This window comes from Motacilla alba, chromosome 5, assembly GCF_015832195.1.
Source record: "Motacilla alba alba isolate MOTALB_02 chromosome 5, Motacilla_alba_V1.0_pri, whole genome shotgun sequence".
Taxonomy (NCBI): Eukaryota; Metazoa; Chordata; class Aves; order Passeriformes; family Motacillidae; genus Motacilla; species Motacilla alba.
Genome location: NC_052020.1, coordinates 9,356,508 through 9,373,329, shown reverse-complemented (window position 1 = coordinate 9,373,329; position 16,822 = coordinate 9,356,508). Strand labels below are relative to the sequence as shown.

Here is a 16,822-nt window from a genome sequence, read left to right as displayed (position 1 = left end):
ACTCCCCTCCCGCATTTTGGCAGGGTTTCTGTTCTCCTGAACTGAAAAAGAAGTGAATCAGGAATGTTCCTGCCTGCATGACCAGGTCTCAAACCCATCAGGAGACCAGACAGAGATGCTGGTGTGCAGGTACCCGGTGGCACAAGACTCCTTCCCCCAGCAGCCTGAGGGCGTGGACTCTCCTCTCATGGGGAAGTGGATCATGCCTGTTAAAGTCCACATAACTCCAATCAGAGGATTTGTTTGGGTGCAGTCTGGAGTACCGTCTCCATCTCAGAAATCCTGCCTGTGTCACATATCAGGGGATAGTGTCCAAAACCCTTTTGTGGTCTGTACCTGGACTGAGGAGCCACCCCTACCACCTAACCTTACCTCCATACCTGCACAGTCTGCCTGGCTACGTTATTCCTCTTCCTTTTTCAAGGACTTTTGAAAGTCCCATATCTCAGCCCAGAAGCCATGCTGAGAGCACCAGGTACCGAAAACAGGACAAACTGCCTGGCTGGGTGAAAGTCAGAGTTACAGGTTAACCCGCAGGAATGGCCACAGACAGGGCCATTTGCTTCTGCCCCAGAGGAAAACATTAATATCTTCTCAGAGAAAAGAGGTTTTAATTAGTGCTCCCTTCTGCAAAGAGCCCAGCTCTCCTCCTCTGTCTCCTCAGCTGAACACAGCTATAATTAAGAGGCAGCAGTGTCAGGAATGAGAGTAGGCTCCAGCCTATGATTTATTAAGGGATATCGTGGGTGCAAATTACCTTTCTCTCTTCTCCTCTCCCTGGTGTTTTTATGAAATGAATTTGCTGATAAAAGGATTGTCTCGGGCTCAGGCAAATGGACACCTCTGTGTTTATCAGCACCGACAGTGAAGTCACTGCTTTGCCTCCATAGAGTTGCCACTGAAAGCCTCAAACCTGACTTATCATAATGTCATAAATTGAATGGTTTGGGTTGGAAAAAAGTTCCATTTCCCTTTATGGGAAATGGACCATGCCCTGTTCCTCCCTTCCACTAGGCCAGGTTGCTCCAAGCCCTGTCCAGCCTGGCCTTGAGCATTTCCAAGGATGGGGCAGCCACAGCTTCTCTCGGCAACCTGTGCCAGGGCCTCAGACCCTCACAGGGAAAAAATTCTTCCCAAAATTTAATGTAAAGCCACCCTCCTTCAGCTTAAGGCCATTCCACCTTGTCCTGTCACTTCATGCCCTTGTGAAAAGGGCACAGAGGAGTCTGGAGGACTTGGAAGAGTTTGTATCCACAAGTCACAATTCTGGCTGGCAGCAGTGGTGGGACAAGGATTGACCCAAGAGACTCCTGATGGTGGCAATGAGGAATGAGTGACAGACTAGGACAAGCCGCTGGCATGTCCAAAGCAGTGAGGTGGGACAGGTTTGGGATTCACCTTGTATTTGCTGGTGAGGGAATCTGGAGCCACCCTCTGCTCTACTTCCAGCAGCCAACACTTGTAAGGCATGAAGAGATTCTCAGGTCCCAGATGATTCCCACTTTTGTCCATCCTGAGCGACAGGAAAGTTAGGTGTAAACAGTCTGGGGGAGGGTGGTGTTGACTCAGCCTGATCCCAATCGCCATCCCACCAGCAGCACTACTTCACTTTCTGAATCAGCTGCGCTGCCTGAACTTTGGTTTATTGCCATTTGGATGGGCTGCACTTTACCTTTGTAGGATATAGATCTGGACAAGTTGAGACTGATAAGACAGAGGAAGGGAAAAAAGAAAAAAGGAAGCAGGAAGGATTAAACTTAAATTCAAATAATGAAAGCTTTTGGGAGTCAGTGCCCCAACCAGAAACCAAAAATAGTAAAGAATTTTCGGTCCCATTCCAAAGCAATGCTGAGAGACCTCAGACCACAAATGTGGAGTGTTCCTGTTCCACCAGCCATGGAAAGTTCTGCCTTCACCTGGGGCAAGGCTAGATTGGAGGCCCATGAGCCGTGAGGGCTCATTTGTGCCACACCTGCCCATCACGACAGCCAAGGTTGTTGCAAAATCCCATCCCGTCGCCCTGAGGGTGCTCAGCTCCTCCATTGCAGCTGGAATTGCTGCTAGAAGCTGTGGCACTGTCCAGGGAGAGGGAAAGGAGAGGTGAATAGGTGGGCTAATGCCTTGACAGGTGGAACCCTGTCAAGTTCGGACTGGATGGGGGAATGTACCCCTGGCACTGGAGATGAGGATTTTTTATATGTGAGATGTGTTTGCCCCTCTCAGCAGGACAAGGAGAACCTTTGTGGGAGATGCTGGTGAGAGGAGTTGATTTGGACCCTCCTCTGAAGGCAGGGATGGATGTAAGGGCACAGAGCATCCCAGGCAGGGTCTAGCTCTGTGCCAGACAGGCTGGAGCAGCCCAGCCTCTGCCACCAGCCTCTTGCCTTGCGAGGGTCCCTGCATCCCACTGTGCCCGCAGGACCCACCTCCAGGCCTCACTTGGTGCTTCCAACCAAATCAGGGCCCCAGCAGCTTGTCTGGGCACTTCAGTCCCTGTCCCAGGGCAGCTGAGCAGGCAGAGCCTGTGACGCCCCACTTCTTCCCGGGGGTTGGAAGCTTTTGTTCTGTTCCTCGGCAGATCCTCAGTGGCAGTGAGCACGTTGCAGTAACGCCCTTGGGAACACTTGGGGAATGGGAACAAGGGCTGGGCTCTCGTGGGGAATTGCAGTTCAGGTGAATGGGAAATATCTCCAAACCGGTCCAGCTGAGCTACACACCCTTCCCTCCCTTCTTAATTGCAATTCTTCCTAATTTATCTGGATTACCAGGAAGTAAAATGCCAGGGCTTTTTTGGTTACCCCCCCTGGCATCGTGCATTTCAATTTTGGAGGCGGTACTGTCGCCAGCCCAGGAGAAAGTAAAACTCTTCGCTGCCTTGGGAAAAGACAAACCCTCACCTGTGTGCAGAGGTGGCCATGTCCATGTGGGAGCAGCTCTCCCTGGATCCCCTTCTTTTCTCTCTTAACACCTGAATATTTTAGCGATGGGTGACAGCATATTTTTCCCTGAGCCAGACATATCAAACCCACTGCAAGCAGACAGAGATGCTGTTCACAGCTTCCCCACTCCATGAAAATCTTTCTGCTCTGCTGCGTTCCTAACTATGGTCTTGTGGGCAGATGGAGATCCAGAGCCAAACTGTGCTCTCAGGCCTCCTGGGCCTCCTTGGATCTTGCCTCCTGCGTCTCTCAGGTGTTGTACAGTGCCTGGCACCATTTCTGATGGTGCAAGGACTCCCCTACAATGCGGTTGGATGAGCAGGGAGGATGTCTGGAGGTACCACCCTTCCCCTTCCCTGGAATGGGAAACATGAATACCTCCTGGGCAGGCAGATGGGTATTCTTCTGGGCACCTGCTGTGCCGTGGCCAAACAGGTGGTTCAGGAGTCCATGGTGGCAGAGCCAAGTGCTGTTGGATCTGCTGGCACTCCATGGGAGTTGCCATGGCAGGCAGACACTGAGCTGCTGGTAAAGGTCTAGCAGAGTGCAGGAGGTCATCCCCGTCGCTCCAGCAAGTCTGTGGACTTTACCTGGCACTTCTGCTTGGGGGTCACTAGGCTAGTCTTGAGTACTTTCCAAGAGTGATTGTTTTATTGCTAATGACACCAAACCAGCAGGCTAAAGGCCGTGCATTCCTGTCCACCCTGGAGGGAAGGGCAGCACTGCTGACTGCGCTTGTGGAAGGGAGTCATGAGCCCTGCTCAGCCCCTTTCAAGAACTAAAACATTGAGTCTTCTTCAGAACCACAAACCTGCCCTGGCCCAGCATGAGAGACCATGGAATGGAAGGGAGAAAGCCAAGAGTGTGACAGAAAGTGCTCCAAAGCAGCACCCCCAGATCCAGCCCTCTGGGAATAATACTCCAAGAGTCCCCCACGCACTCAGGACTTATTTCATATGGATGTTTCTCAAGCCCACACAAGCCAACACATTTGTTCTCCCTGTTTCACTCCTTTCTTTCTTGTGACAAGGACTGAAACCTCCCAAGTCCTACAGTGCATTAGTGTCTCTTCTGAATCTTTCTTTTCCAGAATGATCCCATGACCCTATGAAAAGCTTTTTGTTTTCCAACACATTCCAAGCCATCTCATCCAGGGGCAGATGCCAACAAAACTCCGGCAGGTTTGGCCCTGCAACCATGCCCCAGCAGGGTCCCCTCTCAGGACCTACAGCCTGGTCGAGTGACCCGAGTGGAGCAAGCAGGCCAGGGTTCCTCCTGTACAACTCATCCCTGTCTCTTCATGCCCTTGGATGAATCCAGACAGGCGGCCATGACAATTTGTCACAGCCTGACAAAATGGTGGCTGCTGTGACATCACCAAAGACAGCATCTGCTCTGCAGCATCCTTCAAAGAATCATCACGGTTGGAAGAGACCTTTGAGATCATCTAGTCCTACCCTTGACCCATCACACCATCCATGGGAGTTGGGCAGATGGAGACCCAGGAGCAACAACCTGCAAAGCTATTTCAGGCTCAGGGCTGGGCTTTGTCACTCTGACTGATGGTGAGTGGTTTGCAGTCAGCAAAGGTGGGCACTGAAGGCACATTCTGTCTGCCCCTGCGGTACCTATCCTGTGGCTCAGAAGACATTTCCTCCTGGTGCTGAGAAGGATCCCGGCTGCCCTCCTCTCTCATGGTGTCTCTGTCCACCCTGACATGGGGGGTGATGGCAGAGGGGCAGAAAGCCAAGGACTTAAAGCTTGTCTTGGCAAACTGCTCCATGGCTCCACACGACAGTGTGCGCACGTCACAGCCGTTCTGCAGCGTCACTCACAGCTGCTCCCTTCCCGGGACTTCACCTACAGCCAGTTCAACAGTGCTGGTGCCAAACTTTTTCTTGGGTGCCCAAAAACATCCCCTGTTCCCCTAAGCTCTATGATTATACAACAAACCCACCCTGCCCTGATGTGTACAGCACAGTAGATCCTGCTCTAGACCACCTGGAGAGCTGAGATACAGTTGGAAGAACACGAGCTCCTTCCCAAGGCTTCAGCTGCGGAAACCAGCAGCAGGAACAACGCAGGCCTGACCACAGTGGATCTGAGCTGTAGTGTTGTCCCAAACAACAGTTCAAGCCTTGGTTTTAAACATGGCCAACCAACGACCTTTGCTTCTCACAGACACCTTCCCACAGTGGATCCCAAGTCCCTCTTCCCAGCCCTGTTTTAAAGGGCTCCTTGGTTCAGCACTGCTGCCTGCCCTTTCTGTCTGGGAAGGACTAATTTTCCTTCTTAATCGACTGAAAACTCACAGAGCAAAACGGAGCCAGGAATGCGCCGTTGCCTGTGGCATCCGTGGGCAAAACCGTGCGTGGGTCCCTGCTGTATCAGCTGGGGGCTGGGCCTCTGTCACTTCTTTACTCAGAAAAAGTCCTTTTCTGGGGCACATGCCAGCCAAGTTCTGGCACTCCTGGATGAGCAACTACCAATGGATCTGATCCCTGCTTCTGGAGCAGCCCAGCAACACAAGCGTTAACTCCGTGTTGCCCTAATTACAGCAGGGCAATCACCGGATTTTACTACTGTGCTGTGTCACAGTTATTTCCAGTATTTGAAAATAATGTCAGTCAAATCATTTGTCCCTGAGCCTTGTCCTCAGTGGAGTTTGCACCGGCATTTTCCAGGAAAATAAGAGAAAGGGGATGGGAATGGACTCCTAACGTAGATGAAATCTCATCAGGAGGCAGAGCTGTCAGGAGAGGGAATAGGGCAGCTCCAAGCTTCCCTCAGTGCTGAAATCAGGTGGCGAATCCTGCCAGGATGAGGGGTAGGGAGATCTGGCCCACCAAGACCAGCAGCTCTTTGAGGGGCCCGGCGGGGAATGGCCTGAATTCTACACACTTCCCCAAAAGAGGAAACCCCGAGGTTTGCAAACAAACAGCTGCTCAAAACTACGTCTCCAGACTTCATTAGGAACAGAAAAAACGCCTCCTTCTGTGCCAAATGGACATTTTGCTGCCAAGAAAGTGCCACCTACTGGATCTCACCCGGTGGGGAATCACCAGGACAGGAAAAAAACTCAGAAAACACAATGCTGGGAAAAGTTCGTTTTTTCATATTTTTTAACTAAAACAACAGAAAACTACAATGATCGTTCTCCCAGCCACAACCCCTCTCCAGTCATTCTCCCTCCACAGCAAAATCAGGCAGACTTTTGAAGCGGATAAAAGCTGGGGAGGGGGATGAAGTTTCAGGATTTGCAAAGAGACTCACCGGTGCTGAGAAGCCGCTCTCGTCTCCCGCAGTTCGCTCGGCTCCCGTGAGTTCTCTCCCAGTTTTCCGTGCCTTCCTAGTTAAATCCTGCTGCCATTCTCCAGCAGTCAAGCTCCGTGTCCTCCCTGCCCAGGCTGTGAGCCCGATGCCCCGAAGGCTGAAGGAGAGTGGGAGGCAGAGCCCACCCGGCGCCCCGGCCTGGGGTCCCCGTGCCGCGGCTCCGCGCTGCCCTTTCCTCCCGGTGCCGCTCGCCGCGGTGTCTGAGAGCAGGTGACAGAGGTTCCTTGGCAGAGGAGAGAGGAGGGGAGGGATGTGGAGGCAGCGAGAGGTGGAGCTGGGACCCGGAGCAACAGGTTACTGTATAACCAGGAGCCGGTGGCCCCGGGAGCGCCGGGGGCTGCTCCAGCCTTCGCCCACTCCCCAGGCAAGGAGACCAAGAGCCCAGGAGGGACGTGTTGAACTTCGGGTTTCTTGCTCCCGAGAACATTTTGTACCCAATGGGAAGGTTGAAGGTGGCGAGGGGAGGTGAAGGAGTGCTCAGAGCTCAGTTTTCCATCGCCGGTGAGGGAGGGGACGTGCTGCCCGACCGCCTCATGGGGGGAACAAGGCACCTTTTGTGCAGCCGAGGGCTCTCCTCAGCTGGCTCGCGGCTTGTTTTCCTCCAGCATCGCCCCTGCCTGCGCTCTGTCCCGACGTCTGCGGCAGGGAAAGGTGTTGAGAGACGGAGGGAAAAGGCAAAGCGTCCTTTCTCTCACATTCCCCAAAGCAATCACGGTGTGGAGCAGAGTCCCCTTTGGAGTACCCCCTCTGTGGCACTGTGCTCCTCGGGGTTATGTGGCCGTAAAGTCCCTCGTTTTGCCCCAGCTCTTCCATGAAAGGCAGTAGGTTTACATGGGATATTGGGAACAAATTCTTCCCTGTGGAGATGCTGAGGCTCTGGCACAGAGAAGCTGTGGCTGCCCCATCCCCGGAATTGTTCAAAGCCAGGTTAGACAGGGCTTGGAACAACCTGGGATAGAGGAAGGTGTGCTTGGCAGGGAAGATATCAACTGGGTCATACCGATGTGTCCATGTCAGGGTGGGATCATTCTGGTTAGCCATTCCTCTCCCAAAACTGAGGCTTTTGAGAGTGTTTTTGTGGAAGTACAGGTGTCTGCAGGCTTCCCCACCATGCCCACGCTGTGCGTTGAACCCCTGCCATGTCCGTGTGCAGTGAGACCCCGAGTCGCTGGCCCTGGGAGGAAACAGCTGTAACTGCCACACTAGGGAAAGAAACAAGGAAAAGCTTCCCCCTCAGGACAGCCGTCTGGGAGAAGCCCAAACTCCTTAGCTTGACATTTGCTGAGTTCCCCGCTGCTGTGGGTTTCTTTGAGGGGCTTAAGCCCGGCGCAGGGCCTGGCCCGGGTCCAGGCACCGCACGGAGGAGCCGCCCCGGTGAGTTCCTGTGGGAGGAATGCGGCCGGGTGAGCCGGGCAGCAGGGGAGCAGCTCCCTGCCTGACAGCCGGCATTTCGGCAGTTCGCCTTGACAGGACCACGACCTCTCCTGCTGCGGGAGGACACGAAGCGATACTCGCTGTGACACTCCCACCCAGTGCTCCGTCATCCTCCTCGCCAGGATCCCCGGGGTCAGGTTGTGAAAGCATGGCCAGCCCTAGGAAAGGCAGAATTTAGGGAATGCCTGCCGTACCAGGCAGGAGAAGGGATATCAGTCCAACACAAGAGAAATGCAGTGGGAATGTCAGCTGTGCTGGAGCCATGTGTGCCTCAGCAGCCAGAAGGTTTCGTGCAGGAGATCCCTACTCCCTGAAATGCATCACTGGGGTGTTTCAGGAGGACTGCTGGGGTGGGCTGACTTTCCTGGGATGCAAACGGGGAGTTTACAGGATGGTGTTTTAAGGCGCTGCTTCCTATCCAGCTCCACATTCACAATGAAGACAGGGCTACTGTGAGCTGCTGTGCCTGACAGCAAATCTCTTAACTGCTCTGCAGAGGCAGCAACTTTTCCTCTGGGCAGGGAAGAAAACCACAGAGGAGCATATTACACCTTCCCAGCTGTCCCACCTGACAGCTGGTGCCGGTGGGGGTGGGCCAGAGGCAACTGGTGAATCATGGAATGGTTTGGCAGGAGGGAATCACCCTGTGGTATGGTGGTGGTTCCTGGCATGGCTCCCAGGGGTGGAATCAACTGAGTGCATGTCCTCGGCCTCCCTCTTTCACTGGAGCACCAGGCCACTGCAGAGGGACATCATAAAGTCATGAACCCCTATCTCCCAGTATCTCCGATTTGGAAATCCCGGGAGGCTGACTTGCCTCCTGGGATCAGCCTTTTAAATCAGGTTGGCGGCAGACACCCCTGTGATGGCTCGAGAACAAAGACTTGTCGAGTAAACACCACCCAAACCCAGCTCCTCAAAATATGTGTTCCTCTAAATTTTTAATGCTGTTTGCATCCAACTTGCTTGTCCTGTTTCAGAAGGGCTGGGCCTCGTAATTAAAAGCTCCAGCGATTGTATGTCTGGCAAATGTCATCAATGGCTTCGCTATGTGTGCCCTGCTTCTCCAAGCAGTGGGAACAGTTTGGAAAGGAGCTCCTGGTTAGGGAAACTCTCTGAAGCTGATTCACTTTGGGTCTTTGTACCACCTCAGCATCAAGAGATGCCACCATGAAATCAGGCACACCAACACAATGACAATTCCCATTGAAAGCCTGGAAATACTTGGGATGAGTTGTCCGAAACTTCCAGGCTTCATCCTTCATCATAGAGTGCAGGGCTGTCAACAGCAGCAGTACCCCACAAAAGAGTTCGTGGACAATTTTATCTGGAATTGGAAAACTGAGACCAAAGCTGGCCTGCCCCTGTGAGAATGCAAGTCCAGGTTGGTGCCAGCTGACCCCGGCAGGCACTGACAGCCAGCCAGGGCTCTGAACAGTTGCAGCCATCAGGCCCTGCCCTGAAACCAGCCAAAAAATTCGTGTTTGTTATCCTTTGTGCATATTTACCCTATGCCTCACTATCACCAAGTACTGGCACTCTGTGCTGATCCTTGTTTTTCACCTGGTTGATGGGAAGGGACCAAAGGGTTCACCATGTTCTACAATTCATATTTTGTGTTTATTTTGTTTGTGGTGATCACTCAAGAAGGTCAAGCACAGGGGCTGTGACTCAACATTAACCTGTGTGACCCTGTTTGCTGTATCACCTGCATTCAGGTAAAAATTCCACTTTGCAATATTCCTTTTAGAACCTGTCAGTTGTTCTGTGGGCAGACTTTCGTGTAAGGCAGGTGCAAACACCAGGAAAAGTTTGTGCATTTTTTTGTGCCCATCCAGGAAGAGTTTTGCTTGTGTGCTTTGATCGTTAATGGGGCAGGGACAGCTCGGTATGTTGGTCACTCCTTGGAGCAAGCATGTGATGGCACATTCCATCATGCCAAGCAAATCTAGGAGGACAAATAGGTGGGGGCTCCATTCAGGCAGATTAAGCACAGAAACATTTGGTCGTTCAGTTTCCTGGGTGCTTCTTAGCCCCAGTTCTGCTGCCGTGGTGTTTCTGTGGAAGCAGGAAAGGGCTGGCTGTGCCCTGGCTTAGCAGGACCTGTCCAAGGGAACTTGTGCCCGTGGGTACTCTGACTGTGACTGCTGGTGGTGTCGTGTGGACAGAACTTGCTGCTACCTGGCCTGGGAGTGGAGAGGTTAGGGTTGGATGGGACTTTAAACCTCATCTCCTTCTATCCCCCTGCCAAGGGCAGGGACACCTTCCACTAGACCATGTTGCTCCAAACCCCATCCAGCCTGGCCTTGGACACTTCCAGGGATCCAGGGACAGCTACAGCTTCCCTGGGCAACCTGTGCCAGGGCCTCAGCACCCTCTGAGTCACAAATTTCCTGCTAGTATCTCATCCTTGGCTTGACACCACTCCCCCTTGTCCTGTCACTACGTGCCCTTGTGAAAGCCCCCTCTAGATACCGGAATCCTTAAGGTTGGAAAAGCCCTCTGATGATCAAGTCCAAGCACTGCATGCCTGAGGGATGAAACTGGGCCCTTCCACAGAAATTCTGTGGCTTTCGTCCCTTTCTACCCCCACCAGAAAGCAAAGAGCAGCATGGCTGAGGTGCCACAGGCCTGCACCCCACAATTTTCAGCCCCTGGTGATTGCAAATTAGCTCAGACCTTCCCAGGGCAGGAGGAGGGGCTACACACAGCAGCAGGATCAGGATCAGAAGAGGCTTCCACACACATCCAGGCTTGCCCAAGTCTTCCTTTGGATGACTTCGCTGGAGCCCAAGATCTGAACAAGATGCTCTGCATTTCAAACACTCCTTAGATCTAAAACATTATTTATTTGAATGAATAAATAAATACAAAAATAGGAAATTCTGAATAGAAAATAGGCTTCTTCAAAAACCCAGGAACTCCCAAAGCTTTCCATTAACACATATTTTTGAGACAGTAAAAAACTCTGTACTTGCACCAGTTAGAGGACAGACTTGAATATAGTAATTTTTGCAAAATAGTAGAAATAAGCACATTTAACACTGAATAGAAATAAAACTGCCAACGTTCTGGTGGACTTTTACACAGGACAGAAGGGAGAATGAATGGTGAATGGTTTTGTTCATTTTAAAGCCATCCTGTCTAACCAAACATCCCCTCACGTAGTTAGAACTGGCTACCAAACCTTGTGGCTTGGCTCTCCAGGTATGCACAAAACCCAGTTCCACTCTCCCCCGCTGGGATACATCAGGTTCTGCCCTACTAAAGTCAGGGAAATTACCACTGAGGTCTGGAAACACAAATGAGAGCAGCAGAGCAGCCGTGCCCTCAAACACGGACGTGTGCGTGGCAAGGCACAAGTGAGCCCTGGCCTGATTCATTTCTGTGTCACTTGGGCTGCGTGTTGCTCCTGTGCCATGAAAACTGCCACCATGCCAGCAGCACTGCCTCCTATCCTATGCTGGGAATGGATATTTAGTACTGACCCCTGGTGAATGCCACAGTGTTAAGTGTTTTGCGATTCATCCCTTGCCTTTGCCCATAAATAAGCCAATGGTGGACTGCATCACGCAGCTCCTGGGCGGGACATCGATGTCCCCAAAACTTCTCATTTAAACAGAGAGAAGCTTTACAGGGTTTTTATACACAAAGGAATTCAACAGCGGAAACGAAGCCCCACTCTTTCAGAAAAGGAATGTGTGGCAGGGGTGTGGGAAGGGGCCGGGCTCAGCTGACAAAGGCAGCGATGGCCGTGACCTTGAGCCCCGACTCGAGCCCGTAGGCCGAGAGCAGCACGGCGTTGAGGAGGACATCTGCCCACAGCACGTAGGTCTGCCACAGCAGCAGGTACACACACAGCAGCACGCTGCCCACCGTGAGCCCCAGGCTCAGCCCCAGCGGCGCCTCTGCTTCTGTCAGGTTACCCTTGAAACCTGCAAGGAAACAGAAACCAAAAGTCCAACTTGTTCTGACAACAGCTCAAGCTGTAACTCGAGAATATTCCTGCTCAAAAAATGCCCTGGTTCTGATTTTGCTCTTACTGAGTCCTAAAAAAGCTCAAAATACATTGAAATACCAGCCTGAATCAAAGCTCTGCCAGCAATCAAACAACAAGCCCAACACCAATGGACAATCCATTTCAAAACAGGAAAACCAACCAAAGTTAATCTAAATAAGTTCATCAGTTGATAATCACAGCCAGGGCACCTCTTCTTACCACAGAGAATCACTTCTGAAGCTGCATCCTTCTGAGCACTCAGCTTCAACCATCAAACAGTTCCTGAGCCCCCCAGCCCCGCACTCAACGTGGTGACCTCAGTGCACTCCTGGAGTCCAATGCTCATTTTCAAGTCTCATTCCCTTCTAATCTATTCCTGTTTCAGATGACTGGCACCTTCTCTCTTCCTCGCAGCTTATTTCCAAGCTCAGCTCAGTAGATTTTGGTGTTTAACTACATTAGAGTTGAAACCCACCTCTTTATTCATGGATCAGGCTCCAAGCAAATACACAGAGAGCTTTAAAGCAGTGGAATTAATCCAACCCTAAAGCCACTCAGATTGATTCAAGGGCCCCACCTTGCATAAATGTCTTTGGAATATTAAGCAGATTTTAATAGTGATTTGGGTTTTTTAAAAATTGGACTTGAAGTTTTAGCAAGCTCTGGACTAGGTCAGGAAGCCCTTCCCACCCTTCTGTCTTAGTGAAAGGAAGGTGTTGGTGCTTGCAGGTGTCCTCAGGAGTGAAAGGAAAGATGTAGGGGTCTCCAAATATCTGCTCAGCTGACAGACTCCATTTCCAAATGATTCATGTTTACAGATTGCACTGATTCCAGTTGCACTGATAACATGACCTACCCAAGTACAATCGAGGCACTTCCAAAATGGCCATAAGGAAAAGCACGGCAAGATCAGGAGCCAAAAAATCATCTGGATAACTGAAAACTTGACCTGGAGAAAAAACCAGAGTAGATAAAGCAGGAAGACACAGCAGGACAAAACCCAGCTGTGCATCGGCACAGCCTGCTCTGGGGACAATACCTGCAACTTACTTTTGTAAATAATCATTGCAAGAGTTGCCAAGAAGTAGAAGATGTAATAAACCCCATTTACATAAAGCAAGATGTGTAAGGGAAGCGATGACAGCTGAGAACTGTTGTTAAGGATTTCTCATAGCAATGAAGTGGGATCCATTCCATAAAATCACCATTTCCCAGTAACCCCAAAATACACTGCATTCTCTCTTTATGCTGAATGCTCCAGCTATGCCTGGCTGTGGGGAGGGTTCAGGAAGGAACTTGAGGCTGTGAACACCATGGCCTGGGATAAAAGCCTGCTGTTTCAGGCTTGGCTTTAGTTCCCTTTTTAAGGAATTTTATTTGGACTGTAGTGGGGCATCCGTTAGCCTGAGGAAGCAGGGGGGATGCATGTGTACATTGCCCCAGACTACTTTTACACTTCTTAGTCAGCCTTTGGGAAGTCGACAGAGAGTTGGCAAACTCCATCAAACTTGTGTTTGGAGAAGAGGTGGCTCTGTGCAGCAGCCAGGCCTTGCTCCTGCCCACAGCATGGAAAGGCTTCGCTCCATACCTGTCTGAGCTCAGCTTTGAGATGCAAATTCCTAAGAAACGGCCTTAATTCACTCCCCTCTCTCCCCCAGCCTTTTTCAAATCCTACAAATATCTCCAAGCAGGGATTTCATCCCAGGCATCTTTTACAGGAACTGCCCATCCCGCTTCTAAACCCACCCACGCGCCGTGGACAGATTCCAGTTCCCAGAGCGGCTCATTTCATTAACACAGAACCAGGTTTTGGGGTTTTTCCAGTTGAAGGAAGGTGGAGCAAAAAAAATTACTAGATAGGTTCTAAGCATGGAAATCTCCAGAGCCAAGGGTGTCTCCTCCTTGGAGGTTACTTGGATCTTGGCAGGAGTAAAGGTGGGGTAACTTACCGTAAGAGAGGAGGAAGTTACTACTGAGGGCTGCTTTTACTACCCCTTGTCAGCTGTGTCAGCGAGCTGGGATGCAGGGGGCATGTCCACCGGTCCATAAATGCAATTTTTAACCTCCTTTCCTAAGAAAATGGCTGAAGTCACGACTGCAGGGGGGCTAAAGGGGGTTCTGCAGGAGCAGGAGCCCATGAGGAGCAAATCCCAGCTAAACCTGCACCAAATATCCTCCACTGGAAGCAACGTGGTCCCAGTTTTGCTTCCTGCGGATGACACTGACAGAAAATTCAGGAGCACAGACCCAGCACGGTGCAGTTACTGGACAGAAGATAGGAATCCACTTGAGGCAGTCTTCTCCAGGAGTCTTGCATGGAGGGAGCAGTGGTACAGAAAGGATACAATCTCTGACGTTCTTCCTTTCCATGGAGAAGGAGAAAACAAAGAGAAGAAAATATGTCTAAATCCAGAAACATTCGAACAATATTATCTGAATTCTGGGAGGAATCTCTTTTTTCATCTCCCAGGAACATTTATTGTTTTCCAGATTGTGGACTTCATGTGCCAAAAATAACCTTTTCAACTAGATGAAGCCTCAAATAATTTGGGGAAAATCCCTACTGGGAAAAGCCACTTTCAGTGAGGAACTTTAGGCTCTTTCAAAGCCTGAAGGAGTGCACAGGCATTATCCAGAACTTGTTCATCCTGTCCTTTCCTAGCAGATGACACTTCATCCCCTCTAACTATGCAGGAAGGAGGTGAATATGGGATCCATTTGCTTGTAAATTGTGAGAAAGTTTGTGGAGAACACAGGGCTCCTGGGTTCCTCTAAATACCATCCTTCCAAATGCCATCCCTCCAAACCAGTTCCCTTCACAAAGTCATTCCACATCCAACCTCAGTGTGTTCTGACGGCCCACAGAAATCAAACCAAGTACTCCCAATGATCCAAACAACACATTTCACTTTTTTCCTTATTATTTTCTGCAAAAATCACATAAAGTTCTCATGCAACACGAGGGCACCGACCTACTAAAGCACGTTTTGAGTTCCTCATTAATATTCTCAGCCTCTCTCAGACACACGAGGAATTGCACAGTTGGGATTTCTGTTCCAGGGAGAGTAAAACCTGTGAAAGACCATGTCTCCTCAGGGACAGCTCATCATTGTCACACCGCCATCCTCATCCCTGGATTCTTGAGCTCAGCGTCCTCTTCACCTCAGAGTTTCATGCATTTAGGCCCAAATTAATTCCCCCTAACTCCAGGCAGCTAATTAAGGTGTCCAGTTTGGGAACACAGTGGGAACAGGCACATGATTTTAGGTGATTCATGTGTCCATGATCTGAAATGTCTCCAGGACCTGATCCTCTCCTCTCAGCTCTCTGTGCAGGGGCTGGGGGCTCCCAGCACTCATCCTGTCACTTGGGACTGACAGGACAAGGGGGAATTGCTCTGATATTGGGAAGAAATCCTTCCCTGTGAGGGTGCTGAGGCCCTGGCACAGGGTGCCCAGGGAAGCTGTGGCTGCCCCATCCCCTGGCAGTGTCCAAGACCAGGCCGGACGGGGCTTGGAGCATCCTGGGATAGTGGAAGGTGTCCCTGCCCATGGTAGGGGGTGGCACTGGATGGGCTTCAAGGTCTCTTCCAACCCAAACCATTCCAGGATTCCATGATTCCATGTTCACTCAATACCCAGAACTGCAGCTACACCACTGATACTGAACTGTATGATAGTCAGAGTCATGGAATTCCCTCAGGGCAGTTCCCCAACTTTATATCTGAACTCTCCTTTCCTTAATCCTTTCCTAGGAGAGGGCAGTGAGCCTCCTGCAGCTGTTCCAGGCCGGGATGGCAGCCACTGTTCCTGGGGATGTGCTGCCTCCCTCAGAGCGAGCGGGGTATTCCACAGGGATAAACCCTGAAACCCCAGAGCACACCAGAGCCAAGAGCCATTATTAAATCGCCTGAATATATAATATATAATATATAATATATAATATATAATATATAATATATAATATATAATATATAATATATAATATATAATATATAATATATATAAATAAAAATTTTTATATATATATATATAAAAGATATCATTTCCGTGCTTTACCCAACAAAATCTTGGTTATCTATCCAGGCTGGTGCTGATTTTAGAGTGAGTGACGCTGAGAATGGGGATCTGAGGTGGAGCACGGCCCATTTTCTAACAAAATGGTTTAATTTTTAACATAAAACTTTATTAAAGGCAGCAGATGTGGTTAACATCGCCCAGAGCACCTCATTGCACAGTCTTGGGATTAGGATTTATTTTTTTTTTACGAATTCAGCACAAATTTTCTCAGCCACCTTCATCTACTCCAGCCAAAAATTTACATTTTTAGGGGTAAACTCTGACCTCGGTGAAAGAGTTGGAAATTAATGATTTTGACCACACTGAGGATGAAACGTTTCCCCTCTGCATCCCAGCAGTTCCTAAACTGAAGCCAAGATCCGGATTTTCACGAGGCGTCTCTCGGCCTCAGGAAAGCTTCTTTCCCGGGCTCAAGGCGCTCCTCAGGCCGCACATGCGCCAAGCCGCTGCTCCGGGATCTCCGCGTGTCGGGACTGTCGCGATATACCAACGGGGCCGGGTTCGACCTCGGCCCCGCCTCGCTCTAGTTGTGTTCCCCCGCGAGAGGTCACCTCTAGCACGGTGGGAGACAGCCCCCCCGGTGCCCCGGAAAGGGCTGTCGTGTCGCTGTCGCGCTGCTGCCGCGACACCGCTCACCTCGGCTCGGCGCCGCCATCTTGACGCCCCCGCCCCGCCCGCCGCTGCTCCGCCGTCCCGGCGGCCCGCGCGCGGCCGCTCGCCCCGCCCACCCGCCTTCGGGCGCGATCGGAGCGTTCGGCCCGGTTCGGTCGCTTTCGGGCGGATTCGGGCGCTGCCCGTTCGGGCGTCTCCGTTCAGGCCGGCGAGCGGAGCTCGGGCGCGATCGGAGACGACTCGGCACACATCGGCGCTCCTCGCTACCGCCTTCGGCTGAGATCGGACACCGCTCGAGCGCGCTCGGGACTCTTCGCCTCGCCGGGCCGCACCGCTCGGGGACTCGGCCGCGTTCGGACGGGCTCGGGTCTCACCCGATCCGTCAGGTACCGCTTCGGGCCGCGCCGCGCGGACTCGGCCGCGCC

General features: G+C 51.4%; 2 protein-coding genes across 7 annotated transcripts in view; both read right to left on the bottom strand.

Annotated features, from left to right (window-relative positions):
• Positions 1-7,161, bottom strand: part of EPS8L2 (EPS8 like 2) — a 47,549-nt gene extending 40,388 nt beyond the window's left edge. For all 3 annotated transcript variants that reach the window (XM_038138647.1, XM_038138648.1, XM_038138649.1), the window contains exon 1: positions 6,213-7,161. The gene's annotated coding sequence lies outside the window, so the exon portion shown is untranslated. The remainder of the gene's footprint in view (positions 1-6,212) is intronic.
• A 3,374-nt stretch (positions 7,162-10,535) lies between these two features.
• On the bottom strand, positions 10,536-16,622 carry TMEM80 (transmembrane protein 80). Of its 4 annotated transcripts, none has more exons than XM_038138728.1 (6): positions 16,050-16,622; positions 14,679-14,778; positions 14,052-14,068; positions 12,757-12,850; positions 12,563-12,655; positions 10,536-11,641 (listed from the first exon to the last, which is right to left on the bottom strand). In XM_038138728.1, the coding sequence occupies exons 2-6, from the start codon at positions 14,704-14,706 to the stop codon at positions 11,436-11,438; spliced, it is 438 nt and encodes a 145-aa protein (XP_037994656.1). In that variant the 5' UTR covers positions 14,707-14,778; positions 16,050-16,622; the 3' UTR covers positions 10,536-11,435. The 4 variants fall into 4 exon arrangements, with proteins under 4 accessions (XP_037994656.1, XP_037994657.1, XP_037994659.1 ...); XM_038138729.1 differs by having other exon boundaries at positions 16,422-16,622; XM_038138731.1 differs by lacking the exon at positions 14,679-14,778 and having other exon boundaries at positions 14,052-14,064; positions 16,422-16,622.
• Positions 16,623-16,822: the final 200 nt, after the last annotated feature.

What these genes read in the sequence shown, in the direction of transcription:
- TMEM80 (XM_038138728.1), bottom strand. Translation starts at nt 14,706, where the DNA reads ATGAGGAACTCAAAACGTGCTTTAGTAG. An exon ending in TGCAATGATTATTTACAAAA is followed by an intron (nt 12,656 to 12,756) that starts GTAAGTTGCAGG and finishes TTTTTTCTCCAG; the next exon opens with GTCAAGTTTTCAGTTATCCA. An exon ending in AGTGCCTCGATTGTACTTGG is followed by an intron (nt 11,642 to 12,562) that starts GTAGGTCATGTT and finishes GTTTCCTTGCAG; the next exon opens with GTTTCAAGGGTAACCTGACA.